Source organism: Chroicocephalus ridibundus, chromosome 3 (assembly GCF_963924245.1).
Source record: "Chroicocephalus ridibundus chromosome 3, bChrRid1.1, whole genome shotgun sequence".
Lineage (NCBI taxonomy): Eukaryota > Metazoa > Chordata > Aves > Charadriiformes > Laridae > Chroicocephalus > Chroicocephalus ridibundus.
The window spans coordinates 66,566,768-66,579,813 of NC_086286.1; the positions used below are offsets into that span (position 1 = coordinate 66,566,768).

The following is a 13,046-nucleotide window of genomic DNA, read 5'->3' on the forward strand; positions in this document are numbered from 1 at the left end:
AAACATATCACCTTTATTAGATCAAAATGTATTTACGGGTTGATCCACAAGAAATTTGATGGCTTGGCAGGGGTCTAGGGTGCAAAAACTTTCTAAACTGCTTATTGAGATATTCACAGTCTGCTGGTGATGACATCCTGCTCTCCAATACAGAGGTAGTCTTTTGAATGTCTCTGGAGTGCAAGGAGGTGGTATGCAATGTTAGAGAAATTTGATAAACTAAGCATTCTCTCTTGGAGAAAAATGTCTTTTAGACAGCTGTTACTGGACAGTTCAGGTTCTTGGGAAGTTAAAGAAAAACCTAATTATATGTAAGAGGCTTCTCTATAGCAAGGTGGCTTCCACCGGCATGTCTATGGAAGGGAAAGCATGAAAGCCGGTGTCTTGCTTCTTTTTTGAAAACTGGATTTCTGACAACATACCACAGAGAGTAGTAGGTAGGATCGTGCTTCTCAGCTGTTTTGAATTGAAGGGCCACTCGGCTGCTTGTATTGTTTGATGTTTGGGGATGTTGGTGGGGAAAAAAAGATAGTTTCTTATGTTTAAAATATTTTGCTTTGGCAGAACCGTTGTTTTTGGGGTTACAAGGAAAAGTACTGACAATGACAAAGCAGTAAACGCGAGCTGCAGACATGCTAGTCCGAGTGTCTGTTCTCTATGTCTGCTGATGGTAAGGAGCAGGTCCCTGGCTAGGTATTTGGGTCTTGAATTATTTTGTGTAGTTGTTTCAAAATGTCTTTCTTTGGACTTGAGCTTGAAAAACTGGTATAAGGAGAAATTCCCCTGCCAAACCATTCTTTTTTTCCCCCTCCTTCAGTATTTTATTTCCTATGGGCAGAGAGGAGCTGTTTTCTAACACCTTTGCTGACCCTGCCTCCTTGCTCCAACTGCTAAAAAAGACCGGAGTGTCACAGAAATAGTAATTCCCTCCCCACCCCCCGCCTTTCCTCTCTTCTGCTGTTGTTGCCAGGGTTCGTTCCCACTCGTGAGCGTGAGCGAGCGGTGCAGGGAAGACGGAGAGAGAGGGGGAGGAGTTCAGACTCGCTGTGCAAATACATACAGAACTACTAATCTAAATTGGTACCTTGCAGGAAAAAAAAAATCACAGATGAAGCAAGCGGCTAACGATGGCTCACTCAGAGGCTCTCTTAGTGCTGGAAAACTTCATAGCTGGCAAATTTGTTCCTTGTTCCTCCTACATAGACTCCTATAATCCATCCACCGGAGATGTGTATTGCAGGGTGCCAGACAGTGGCAAAGAAGAGGTGAGTACTATCCAAATGTACAAAGAAGGTGAAAACGTTAAATGCACATAACATCAATATTTTGAGTGGGAGAGGCTGAAGGTGAGAGAACAGAAAAACCCTGAAGGCTTTAATGCTTAAATGAGTAAGTCTTGATTGCATTGTAGTGCTGTGTAATCTATAGCTGCAGCAGCAAATAGTGTTAAGTTTTTTACATTTTACTGTTAGAAAGTTACAGACTGGATCCTAGGCTGGGCTAAATCAAGAAAGCTTCAGGAACTTCAGTGGAGCTCCTTCAGCTCGCATGGGAGATGTCTTGTATGTAAGTTAACAATAAAGCTCAGACTGGCAGTAAGTATAAACAATCTGGAAGAGAGAAGAGAGTTTATTGATCTCTTCTGTAAATAAACTTAGAGGCACTGTATGCGACTGAATGTGTCTTGATGATTTGCAGTTGTCATTTAAAAGGATTTTTGGCTGCTGGCTCTTCCCTGAAGCATGGTAAAAAGCTTCCAGATCTCTCTGGTTTTGATATTAGCAGTTGGATATGAAGTGGAGGTGATGAAGTGGCTGCGATGAGTGTACATTTCCTTATAACGTAGCCTGTCCTCTGCATCAATGTAATGTTTCCTAGTGCTGTGCTCTCTAGTGGGATGGATGTCTCCTGGTACCTTATATGTGTTCAGGCGTGGATGGGCAGTGTGACATTCATCTGGGCAGCTGCAGTTTCATTGATGCTGCTTTATAAGGGACCTGAAAGTGTGTGTCTGATTGATAGTGTTTCAGATTTACTGAGGAGAGAAATGACTGGAAAATCTTGGGTAACGTGAAGGGCTTGGAAAATGTTGACAAGTAGTATGGAGTATTTTCATTTTCAAAACGTTTTTTAAAACTAACTGCTACTGTGTGTAGCTGTTCCCTTCACTTGCATTTTAGTCCTGTTGACATCTTTTATCTTTGCTTGTCTCAGCAGAAACCTTTGCACTGTAATTTCAACTGGGTAAATATTTGCTAGATGCCGATGACCAAGGGTTAAAGTGTAACACATCTGTGTAAGTTCATTCCAACCCTAATGATGCCTGAAAAGACTTCTCTTTGATGTGCAGGTGCAAATCTTCCTGTTTATTCATTTGCAAAATAATTAAAACCAGAGAGATGTGAGAATGCCAAAGCAGCCTAACAAAAATAGGCTGCTGGCCATTCTGGAGCTATAGTTCAAATATATGTTAAGAGCAATGGCTTTTCTCTTTCAGATTGCTGAGTTAGTGGTTGCGTGTAGCAGTGGGAGCCCAGTTAAAACACCTGTAAAGTCAGCAAGTGCTTTACTCCTGCCTTTAAACAACTGTACAAGAAGTTCAGGCTCTGCAGAGCTGGCATCCACTGGTGACTGGTGGAATATGCTGCAGGAGAAAGTGCAATCACGTACTACTTAGAGGGTATCTGCAGATTTCAAAATAAGCATCTAGACCCAGATTTAACAAAGAACTCGGGATGCTGGTTTCTAGCAAGGCTCAGTGTCCTGTTGGATTTTTTTTCTTGGTTAATTTTATTGGAGAGTTAGACGGCAGAACAGAGAGGGACACCGAATCTGTTACTGATCCTGGAATTTAACACTCGGTCAGATGAAGGCGCCATTTCAGACAGTTTCTGCCAAAAACATTGAATGGTTTTTTAGGGGTTAATTTGTCCCCTAGCTAGATGTCTTAAATTCCAAATAGCAGCACAAAGCAGGCTGAACAGGTATCCTGTATCTCCAAAAGAGACAGGCTGATGAGGGCTAATTAGTCCTGGCAAATGTCTCCTTGGTATCATCCTTGGTACCATCCTTGGTCCTGCGTATCACCCACCGGGAAAGCAAATGTGGAATCGTAGAGTAGTTTGGGTTGGAAGGGACCTTTAAAGGTCATCTATTCCAATCCCCCTGCAGTGAGGAGGGACATCTTCAATTAGATCAGGTTGCTCAGAGCCCCGTGCAACCTGACCTGGAATGTTTCCAGGCATGGAGCCTCTGCCACCTCTCTGGGCAGCCTGTTCCAGCATCTCACCACCCTCATTGTAAAAAATGTCTTACTTGTATCTAGTCTAAATTTATCCTGTTTTAGTTTAAAGCCATTACCCCTTGTCCTATCATCACAAGCCCTGATAAAAAGTTTGTTGCCATCTTTCCTGTAGGCTCCTTTTAGGTACTGAAATGCTGCAACCCCTTGTCTTTTAGTAACTGAAATGCTGCAACCCCTTGTCTTTTAGTAACTGAAATGCTGCAACCCCTTGTCTTTTAGTAACTGAAATGCTGCAACACCATCTCCTGAGGACAGTTTGGGGTATTTTAGTTTCGTGTGTTCGTTCTCTGTCTTGTGCAGAAGAGGAAAGCAGAAGGAAGTGTTTCAGACACACGAGTTCATAGTTGAATTCTTATGCGTGTTTTCTTTATGGCTTGGCTTCTTTGCTGCTTTTTGCTAGTCAGACTAAGTTAGCTGTTTAACTTTTGTAGGCTCTCTTACTTCTTCTGCACAAATCTCTCTCCTTTTTTTCCTCTTGCTTTTTTTAGATCAATCTACTGCCACTTCATTCCTTCCTTTGCTGATTGTCTTTTCTGCTGCCTGTGAAAATGTGACATCTTCCTTATTCTAAACCCACTGGAGGGTTAAAAATACAGATGGCCTTAACTGCACACCAGCCCTCTCTTGATGCACTACAGGCCACAGAGGAGAAGGCAGAGGAGAAGCAGCACCACAATGGCACCTAATGACGGGAGGGTGGAAGAACAAGTTAATTAGTAAGGGCAGTATGGTTTCACAGAGGGTGAACCTTTTCAGGGTAGTGTGCCACCCGCACCTGAGTCGCTCAAGAAGCTGCAGTTCCCCTTTCCCAGGCCTGCTTTGGCCCTGCTCCAGCTGCTGGGTGGCTGCCAGCCTGCCACCGTCGGCACCTGAGCAGTAGATTGTTGAACTGCAGTCAAAAGAGTCTGAGCTTGGCCAGTGATCCGCGTGACCTTGTGCGAGTTGGTTTATTCCCACCCTGGCCTCTGTACCAGTACCGTTCTGGCCCTCAAACCCTGGCCCTTATTTTTAGGGAGACTATAAATTTTGAGATGGTTTTAATAACACCCATCACCATCTGAAGGAACAAATTTGGAACTCGGTTTTGTGGAGTTGATGGAAAGGAGTCTTCAGTGACCGCAATGTGGCAACAGTAGGAGAGGTCAGAATTGTCTGGTTAATCTTACATCAGCATCCTCCTAGTTCTTGACTTGGGCAGATTTCCAAAAGCTGAAGAAATTTATGAGCAAAAACGATGGGAAACCAACTAAGACAGCTTGGGCTAAAAGCCCACCTGGATGCATATGCTAGATGTTGGAAGCCATTAAGAAGTGATACATAGGAAGCAAAAGCTGGGAAATAGGTCAGTAAATTAAAATATGGAAGGATGTTGGTAAACGTCTTTAGACTGTTGAACAACATCGAGAAGGGATGTTGTTATGCAGATAACTTTAATTTAAGAGCCTGGAGGAAATGGCTGATGGAAGAGAGCACTTTTTGGTGAATTTTAATCCTTTGAAGCCTAGTCTGCTTCAGAAAAGTGCTGGTATTCTGCTACTATTCAGAAGTGTCAGGCTGAAGGACTATGCAGTAGTTATGTACATCTCAAGTAAAATACTGCCAAGACTGGTATGCATCTGTATGAAACGCATATAACGATCTTTCAGATCTGTGGACTTGGTTAGGTATCTGTTGAGGGAACTGACTAAACCCCAAGAGTTTTAGAAATGAGCTATTTTTTTTTTTTTTGACGTGAGGCTGTTGAAGATTTCCTAGCTGTGATCAGGTAAGATTAGAAATTTTCTCATAGTGTCTATTCTGTAAATATATTCTTGGTCCTTGCTTGAACCAGCTGGGGGAAAGGGAGGAGGGAATCAAAGGCTGGCAGGGTATACAGTCTCCTCCTTCCCCAACCCCTTACTTTCATCATTGACCACTGTGGCTGAAGTCCTGTGTTACAAGGACTGTGGATGTTTACTGAGGCTGGATTTGCTCTGGGAGATTCTTGCACTTTCCCCCATGAGAAACAAGATTCTGCAGGGGTTCAGCCAGTGGCTCTTGCTGGTCCCAGTTGACCGGTCTGTCATTTCCTCCAGGCCTGGAGAGTTGCCCACAAGTTGCTGAAATGTAGAGAAAAGCAAGAGTTACTGTGAAATAGAGTATCAGGAAAAGAAACTGTCTTGAGTTATGAGATAGTGTCTTGAGAAGGTGCAAATGGAGAAGCTATCAATAGCCACAACTCTGAAGAGATGTGGTAATCCCAACAATGTGATCTGGATTATTAGCCTCTCAAATATGAGTTCATCTGCTGATTGTTTGATATTCTTTCTAAGGCCTACATTAATAGTCACCGTCTCTTGCATTTTTAGGTGGAAGCTGCTGTCAAAGCTGCCAAAGCTGCCTTCCCAATTTGGTCCTCAAAAAGTCCATTGGAAAGATCTCAGATCCTGAACAAATTGGCAGACCTGATTGAACATGACCTGGAAGCATTTGCACAAGCAGAGTCAAAGGATCAGGGTAAAAATTGGAACTGTTGATCTCAAATGTACAGTGTCTTGCTGAATGGAGGATATGGAGCAAATTTTTAGTATGGTATGAGCTGTTGGTGCAAACTGGAGTTGATGTGAATGAACTTTGCAGAAGTTGCTGATTTTGGATTCCTGGGGCATCATTGCTTTTCAGAATTGCTGAGTATGACTTTAGTTGTGAGGTATTTGGAATGCAATTGGTATTTGGAGATATTTGGAGAGCTGTTGTTATTGACTATGGTCGCACTGTGCTGCGGATTACTTGGGAGCAGGGCAAAAGACATTTCCCAAAAAGCATGCAAATCAGCTTTCAGAGCAGAGTTTGAAGCACCGTTTCTGCCCATGATAAAACAGCAGTGTGCTTGGTTTTGTTTCAGGAAAAACTATTACGTTTGCTAGAACAGTGGACATCCCTCGGGCCGTGTACAACTTCCGATTCTTTGCCTCTTCCATCCTTCATCACACGACAGAGTGCACCGAGATGACATCCGTGGGCTGCGTGCATTACACCTCGAGGGCGCCGGTGGGAGTTGGTATGGGGGGCCTGAAACACTGAAAAGCTTGGTAGAGTGTCTGCCTCAGCAGTGGCTCGGCAAAGAAAGAGGAATTTTCAAACGCATTTAGTGTCTCTGGACTATGTGCTAAACACGACCAGTCTGCTAAAGCATGAGCAACTTTATGTAAAGTCAGTTATGCTGCTTCACAGTAAAAAGAGTGCCTTACATGCCTTAAAAGAAGGCTAAAAAGAAGGCTTATATGCCTGGTGAGACACTGGCCCAGGTTGCCCAGAGAAGCTGTGGATGCCCCATCCCTGGAGGTGTTCAAGGCCAGGCTGGATGGGGCTTTGAGCAGCCTGGTCTAGTGGGGGGTGTCCCTGCCCATGGCAGGGGAGTTGGAACGGGATGATCTTTAAGGTCCCTTCCAACCCGAACCATTCTGTGATTCTATGAAAAAGCATTTGTTTTAACTGGGTAGCTCTCACCCTCAATATTTCTTGTGCGTTGTACGAGCGTGTCTCTATGGGTAAGCGTGTGTTGCTGCTGTGGGATGAGTGGGGCGTCCAGAAGCTCTGAGCTGCTGCTCCTGCGGGGACACCTGGATCCCTTCTAGGGGGGCGGTAGTGGTAGGCAACCTGACATTTCAGCCTAGTACTGGGGTGCACACGGGTGCCTACACCGCTTTTATTTGGGGAATTGCTGAACTCGGCCGCTAGATGCTGCTAATGCTTCAGAAATAAAGCGGCTGTGCTGCGCTGACAAGTAGTTGAGTCGTAATTATTCCAATATTAGATATTTTATCTAAATATATATGAATGTTCCACATGCACACTTGAATTATTTGAAAAATAAAATTTTCTAACCTAGAGGGCCCATTTAAAAGTGGGGGTTTTTTTGAGCGGTGGAGAACATGAGTACTTCTGGTAAAACTACTCTCACAAGGAAAAGTCCCTCAGTGCGTCTGCTCCATCAAACAGCAAGAAATCCTGTGGCTTTTGTGAGCAGCCAACCTAACAATTACAGATGTTTTTTCACAGTTTCCTATAAATATGTAAGATGAAAGTATTCTCAAAGGCAATTACTGAAAAAAATTCTGGCAATTCAGCATTTTGTGGAAACTGCAGTTTGTACACTGATAAACTTTGTCACTCATAATCTAGGCTAAAATATTTCAGGAAAATATGCCCTGTATGTTATGCATGTTCTTTTTATGTTAAAATTGCAGGGGGAGGGGTTGGAAGCTCTAAAGAGCAACAGAAAGCAAGTCTGATCTGAGCTAGCAAGTTACCTTAACTTGCTGTTTGCCAGCACGGAGTACTACCCCAGACCAGTTGATGTAAATAATTGTTATGGCTAACCTTGCATAAATGTTCAATTAATGCAGAAAACACTGAAAAGCTTGCTGTGAATGTAAGAGTCTGCCCCGAAGGAGCAGCAAAACTTATTCAGAGAATTTGGCCGCTCACCTTTAGAATCATTAGCACAAATCTTTTAAAATTATCTGGCTGTGAGAAATGTTCCTATCTGCAAATTTATTGTATGACTGTCTGGAAATAAAAGCCATAGCCAAATTCTCTTCATAAATCAGAATTGGTATAACTGCACGAGGTTAGAGAAATGAGTTTTGTGTCCCAGCAGACTGAAATCCTGCCTTTTGTGTTTTTGCGTTGTAGCTGGTTTAATCAGCCCTTGGAATTTGCCGCTGTATTTGTTGACCTGGAAAATAGCTCCTGCCATTGCATGTGGAAATACTGTGGTGGCCAAGCCAAGTGAGATGACATCCGTCACAGCTTGGATGATGTGCAAACTCTTGGAGAAAGCAGGTAAGTCCTGTAGCGTGCTAGGGAGGGGGAATGGGGTGGAACTGCTTGTCTGTGTACCCTTTTTGTTGCAGAAATCAGAAAGTGCTCAAAGAATTTGGGAAAGACGGTTGACTGCAGCTGAATGTTACTTTGGAGAATGAAAAGCTCTCCCTGTCCTCATACTATCTCATCTCTTCTCCCCAGCTATTCCCAGTTTTTTTCCACTGTCTTCTCATGAAAAGTCTTTCTGGGTCCCCTTCCCCCCTCCTGCACTCCACTTACGGATGTCCTACATCCATGGTGCCATCAGAGGAACCGTGAGGGTGTAAGAGAGTGAGAATCAGCTCTTAGTGGCTGTGTCATGGCTGTATTTGGTGCACTATAAAAAAAAAAACCAACTGGGAGGAACACTGCTTCTTCCCTGAATGACTGAAAACTGGGTCTCTGGTGATGGATGTCTGGCAAGCTTGATCAAGCAGTGGAATTGGTTTTATCTTTTAATCCATGATCCCCCAGAGGTATTAAACATCATACGTTTCAGCCACTACATGAGTTAAGGGTCAATCTTTGTCACCCTAGAACTATTAGTAATTTTCTAACTTCAGGGACAAACCACGGTGAGGTGAAACCCACAGAGCAAGGGAGAGGGTAAGATGACTGTGTGCCGTTCTTCCCGTCAGGGGTACCCCACGGGGTGGTGAATGTGGTGTTTGGAACGGGTGCCAAGGCGGGAGAAGCCCTTGTCTGCCACCCCGACGTGCCTCTGATCTCCTTCACGGGAAGCACGCTGACGGCCCAGCGCATCACGGAGAAAAGTGCCCCGCACTGCAAACGGCTTTCGCTGGAACTGGGAGGAAAAAACCCCGCGATCGTCTTTGATGATGCCGACTTGAGCCAATGCATCCCCACCACCCTGAGGTCCAGCTTTGCCAACCAGGTGCCTCCTGCCTCTGTAGTGTATAACCCCTGTTTGCAGCAGGTGCACATACCTTGGGATCCAAATCCTACATTGCCAGGGTCTGTTTCAAGATTCTGTGTTGTGAGCAAACCCTAAGTAGGAAAATATGAAAACGGTTTCATTATTCCGCAAGGAGGGAAACAAAATCGTAAAGGGCTCTTCTTTGTGCTTTCCATCAGAAGATAACAAGGTGTCATTATCCCTCTCAAAATACATATATCACTTATCCCTGCAGGAAGCAGCTGCTTTAAATCCCACCCTGCAAGAAAGTGGGAAGCTTGCTGATTTGCTAGAATTAAATTAGGAGGTTTCCCCCAAAATTCTACCAATGTTCCTGTCCCCTCATCGTCACTCTCAGGAGAGACCACCAAAGCCAAGAAACTGTATCAGGGCAAATGTGAAGAAAAATCGCTTGGTATGAGAAAGGGATTTTCAGGAAATGAAGACAGAGATAATTCAGAATTGGAAATCACATTTCCTATGAAAAATGGTGGAGGAGCCAACATATAATCAATGAAAAATCGAATTTACTTGCATTAGTAAGTGACTGCACAATCCTGTTATTGTGGTTTTGTCTTTTCCTTCTCTGTTCCTTTTTTATCTGAGAAAAATCCTACTTTGCAGTGTTGCTGAATGTAGCTTGCTCTCCTGAGGACGTCGCGACACAAATCTTTTTCTGGCATGTGACTGCTGGTACTTGTCAATAGTACAATGTAATATGAACTGATACTGTGGGTTTTCTTTCTTCCCTTCCCCCACCCCCGGTAGGGTGAGATCTGTCTCTGCACCTCCAGGATCTTTGTCCAAAGGGGCATATACAGTGAGTTTTTGAAGAGATTTGTGGCAGAAGCTAAGAAGTGGAAGGTTGGGAACCCCTCAGATCCTACAGTCGACGTGGGAGCACTAATAAGTAAAGAGCATCTAGAAAAGGTAATGTTACATGGAGTTTACATGATCTCATCTCATCTTTTTAGAGGGCTATGAAAGGTGATTTCAGGGGTGTATGGAAAGGACCGTGTCCTCTCCAAGATTAGGTCTGAGTGGTGATGATTCAAAGCTATTATAAGGTATCTTTTTGATAAGGTTTCTGTGGCCTGGGATCACATGGTTACTGTGGAAAAATCAACTCCACGGGGAAAATAATTTAAATTGGCAGACAATATTTCTTCCTGATGGAAGTGAAATATGTCAAAATGGTTAATTATGAATCCTGAATTTATACATACCAATCTTAGAGCTCAGCAACATTTTCATGGATTTTAATATTGCATTTGCTAAGCCCACTTATTTGCCTACGAAAGTAGTTAACAAGGTAAAAGTCTTATTTTTATGTCACTCTGGCAAATTCTGAGGAATACAAACACACAGTTACCTAGGACTGCTTGCAGTAATTTGGAATTGCGTATGTGTAGAGGACAGCCGAGATGATGCACAGTTAAACATAGTCTGCTTTAGAAGCTTATATGAAATGAATTTTTATGCTGTCAGAAAGAGTTCAGGAGAGCAGATACTCACAACCCAGAACTATCTAACACAATCAGTGTAAGCAAGAAAACCGCAGAGTAAGAGAGAAAACCAGACCTTTGTCATGCTTCCTGACACTGCAGCAGGTTCTCCAGACCTGTTCTGAAATAGAGTGATAGAAACACCCACTTCCCGAGGTCCTCGGTCTGCGGCACCACAGAGCACTTCCGAGTCTAATCTACCAAGGTGGTTAAAAGAAGAGAAAGAAGCCCGGTGGTATCTCTGTGGTGTTTCTAGAGGGAGAGAAACCAGGCAATGATTTCAGAACAGCAGAAGCAGATCAATAGCATGTCCTGTGTGTTCAAGGTAGCATATGATAGCAGCAGGGTGGAAACAGCTTTAATTATTTATTGATGGGATTTTCTATAGCATTCGTGGCTTCATCATCCTAGTGGCATGTAAACATTTAACAAGCCTGCCTGAGAGGTAGGAAAATACTACTGATCCCTTGAAGTAAATGAGTGAACTGTGGCATGGAATACAAGGCAAACTCCCCGAGCTCCTGGAAGAAGAGAGGGAGGCTCTGGGACCACTTGTATTTTCACCAGAGACTGGATTCTTTTGAGGATACTTAGCAAGAAGGGCCAGTGGTGTTTACCTGCTAGGCTAGTAAGTGTTTGGAGAGAGAGAACAATTGTCTTACAGCAAGCAATACCCAGCCTTACTCTTAGAGAAACATAACAACAAAAGCTAGAGAACGGCCCTCTCTTGTTTGGAGGGAAGTAAAGGCAGCGTGATCCAGTTGGAGGTATGCAGGGGCTCCTGTTGGTGTGCCCAGACTGGAGAGGTGAACGCTCAGGATTTGGTGTCCTTTAGCAGTGATGTTTTCCTGCTGCTTCCCCAGGTAAGGAGCTATGTGAAGAAAGCCCAAGCTGAAGGAGCCAGAGTCCTCTGCGGAGAGGGAGTGGATTCATTGGCTCTCCCAACCGGCAACCAGAAAGGCTATTTCATGTTGCCCACAGTTATTGCCGAAGTCAAGGATGAATCTTGTTGCATGCAAGAAGAGATCTTTGGTCCTGTGACATGTGTAGTAGCATTTGATACAGAAGACGAAGTGATTGGAAGAGCCAACGGTGTGAAATACGGTTTGGCAGCCACTGTGTGGTCCAGCAATGTGGGACGTGTTCATCGGGTGGCGCGAAGACTACAGTCTGGATTGGTGTGGACCAACTGCTGGCTCATTAGAGATCTGAACTTGCCATTTGGTGGGATGAAAGCCTCAGGCATAGGAAGGGAGGGAGCAAAGGATTCCTATGAGTTTTTCACTGAGGTCAAAACCATCACAATAAAGCACTGACGTATGTCAACGGAAGTATTTTAGGGTAAAATAGAGGACAGTAATTTGCATTACCATAAGTGGCTTTCTGGAACACTGACTGTGATTGTGGCCACCTTTTTCTTGAACTTTGGCCAAGTAATATCAATGACAGCTGAAAATAGTCATCCCAAATGCAAATGTTGAATGCATCCTTTCACGTTAAATGCGATCAGTACGGACTCCACAATCAACCCATCCCAAGACAGGTGACTTGTTTATTATATGGCTCCTAAAGCTTTTTGAGTGTTCCTGTCTCAAAAATCTCTCCCTCTAAGGAAGTTTTGAGGAAGGATGATATGTGACAGTACCTGTGGTTGGTGAATTACCTTGAGGGACAAAGTGGTAAGCACGTTGTGAGGCTGATATTGTAATGGGAATCAGCCCATTTCCACTATAAATGGTATGGTCCACGTACCAATCCATATTGCACTTCACTGATGTCCGACAACGCCTAATGCTACAGCACACTAAATGCCTATGGCGGTACCTTTAATCTAGTAAGTGGTATTAAACTGTGGGTTCCTGAAATTCTCATGATGTGCAGAGACAATAAACGTTTTAATTATAACCTGCTTTATGGTGTGCAGCTGAATCATCCTAAGACTTGTTCTCTAACTATTTTGAAATTACAGCCTTTTGTCACCTCTAAGCCTCAGTGATGGTGTTTTTTACATCCCTGAGCAAAGATTTGGCTACATCATGGACAGTGTCATTCTTCATTAATAAAGACTTGAAGTGACTCCCAAGACAACTAACTGTTGGAAATGTTTATCACCAAAATTTAAAACCTGTGGCAACTTTCCCTCATTCATTTACAGAGCTTTTATTTTAATCAGGTGTCTCACAAACTTGTTCACATTACACGAAGAGAGGCATAAAGTTGGATGCACATTTTCTCCCCCCCGAGATGGCTACATCGCTATTGAATTTTTACAGCAGCCCTCCATGATTTGTTTTTCAAATTTTGAGCTGAATTTCACAGTAAACATAGCTGCATGGACTTTCATAAAAGCCTGTATTCTGAGAAGAGCTGAGTCATTGGGATATTTTTTTGGGGCTGTTGGGGAAAAAAGGCACTCTAAAATAAATAAATAAAAAAGATGAAAAATTATTAGTGACGAGACATGAAAGGATGG

General features: G+C 43.5%; 1 protein-coding gene across 1 annotated transcript; it reads left to right on the top strand.

Moving 5' to 3' along the window:
* The first annotated feature begins 968 nt into the window (after window positions 1–968).
* On the top strand, window positions 969–12,650 carry ALDH8A1 (aldehyde dehydrogenase 8 family member A1). Its single transcript, XM_063329546.1, has 7 exons — window positions 969–1,265; window positions 5,653–5,800; window positions 6,189–6,344; window positions 7,982–8,131; window positions 8,791–9,047; window positions 9,837–9,998; window positions 11,437–12,650. Exons 1-7 carry the CDS (start codon window positions 1,128–1,130, stop codon window positions 11,887–11,889), a joined length of 1,464 nt encoding a protein of 487 aa, XP_063185616.1. The 5' UTR covers window positions 969–1,127; the 3' UTR covers window positions 11,890–12,650.
* Window positions 12,651–13,046: the final 396 nt, after the last annotated feature.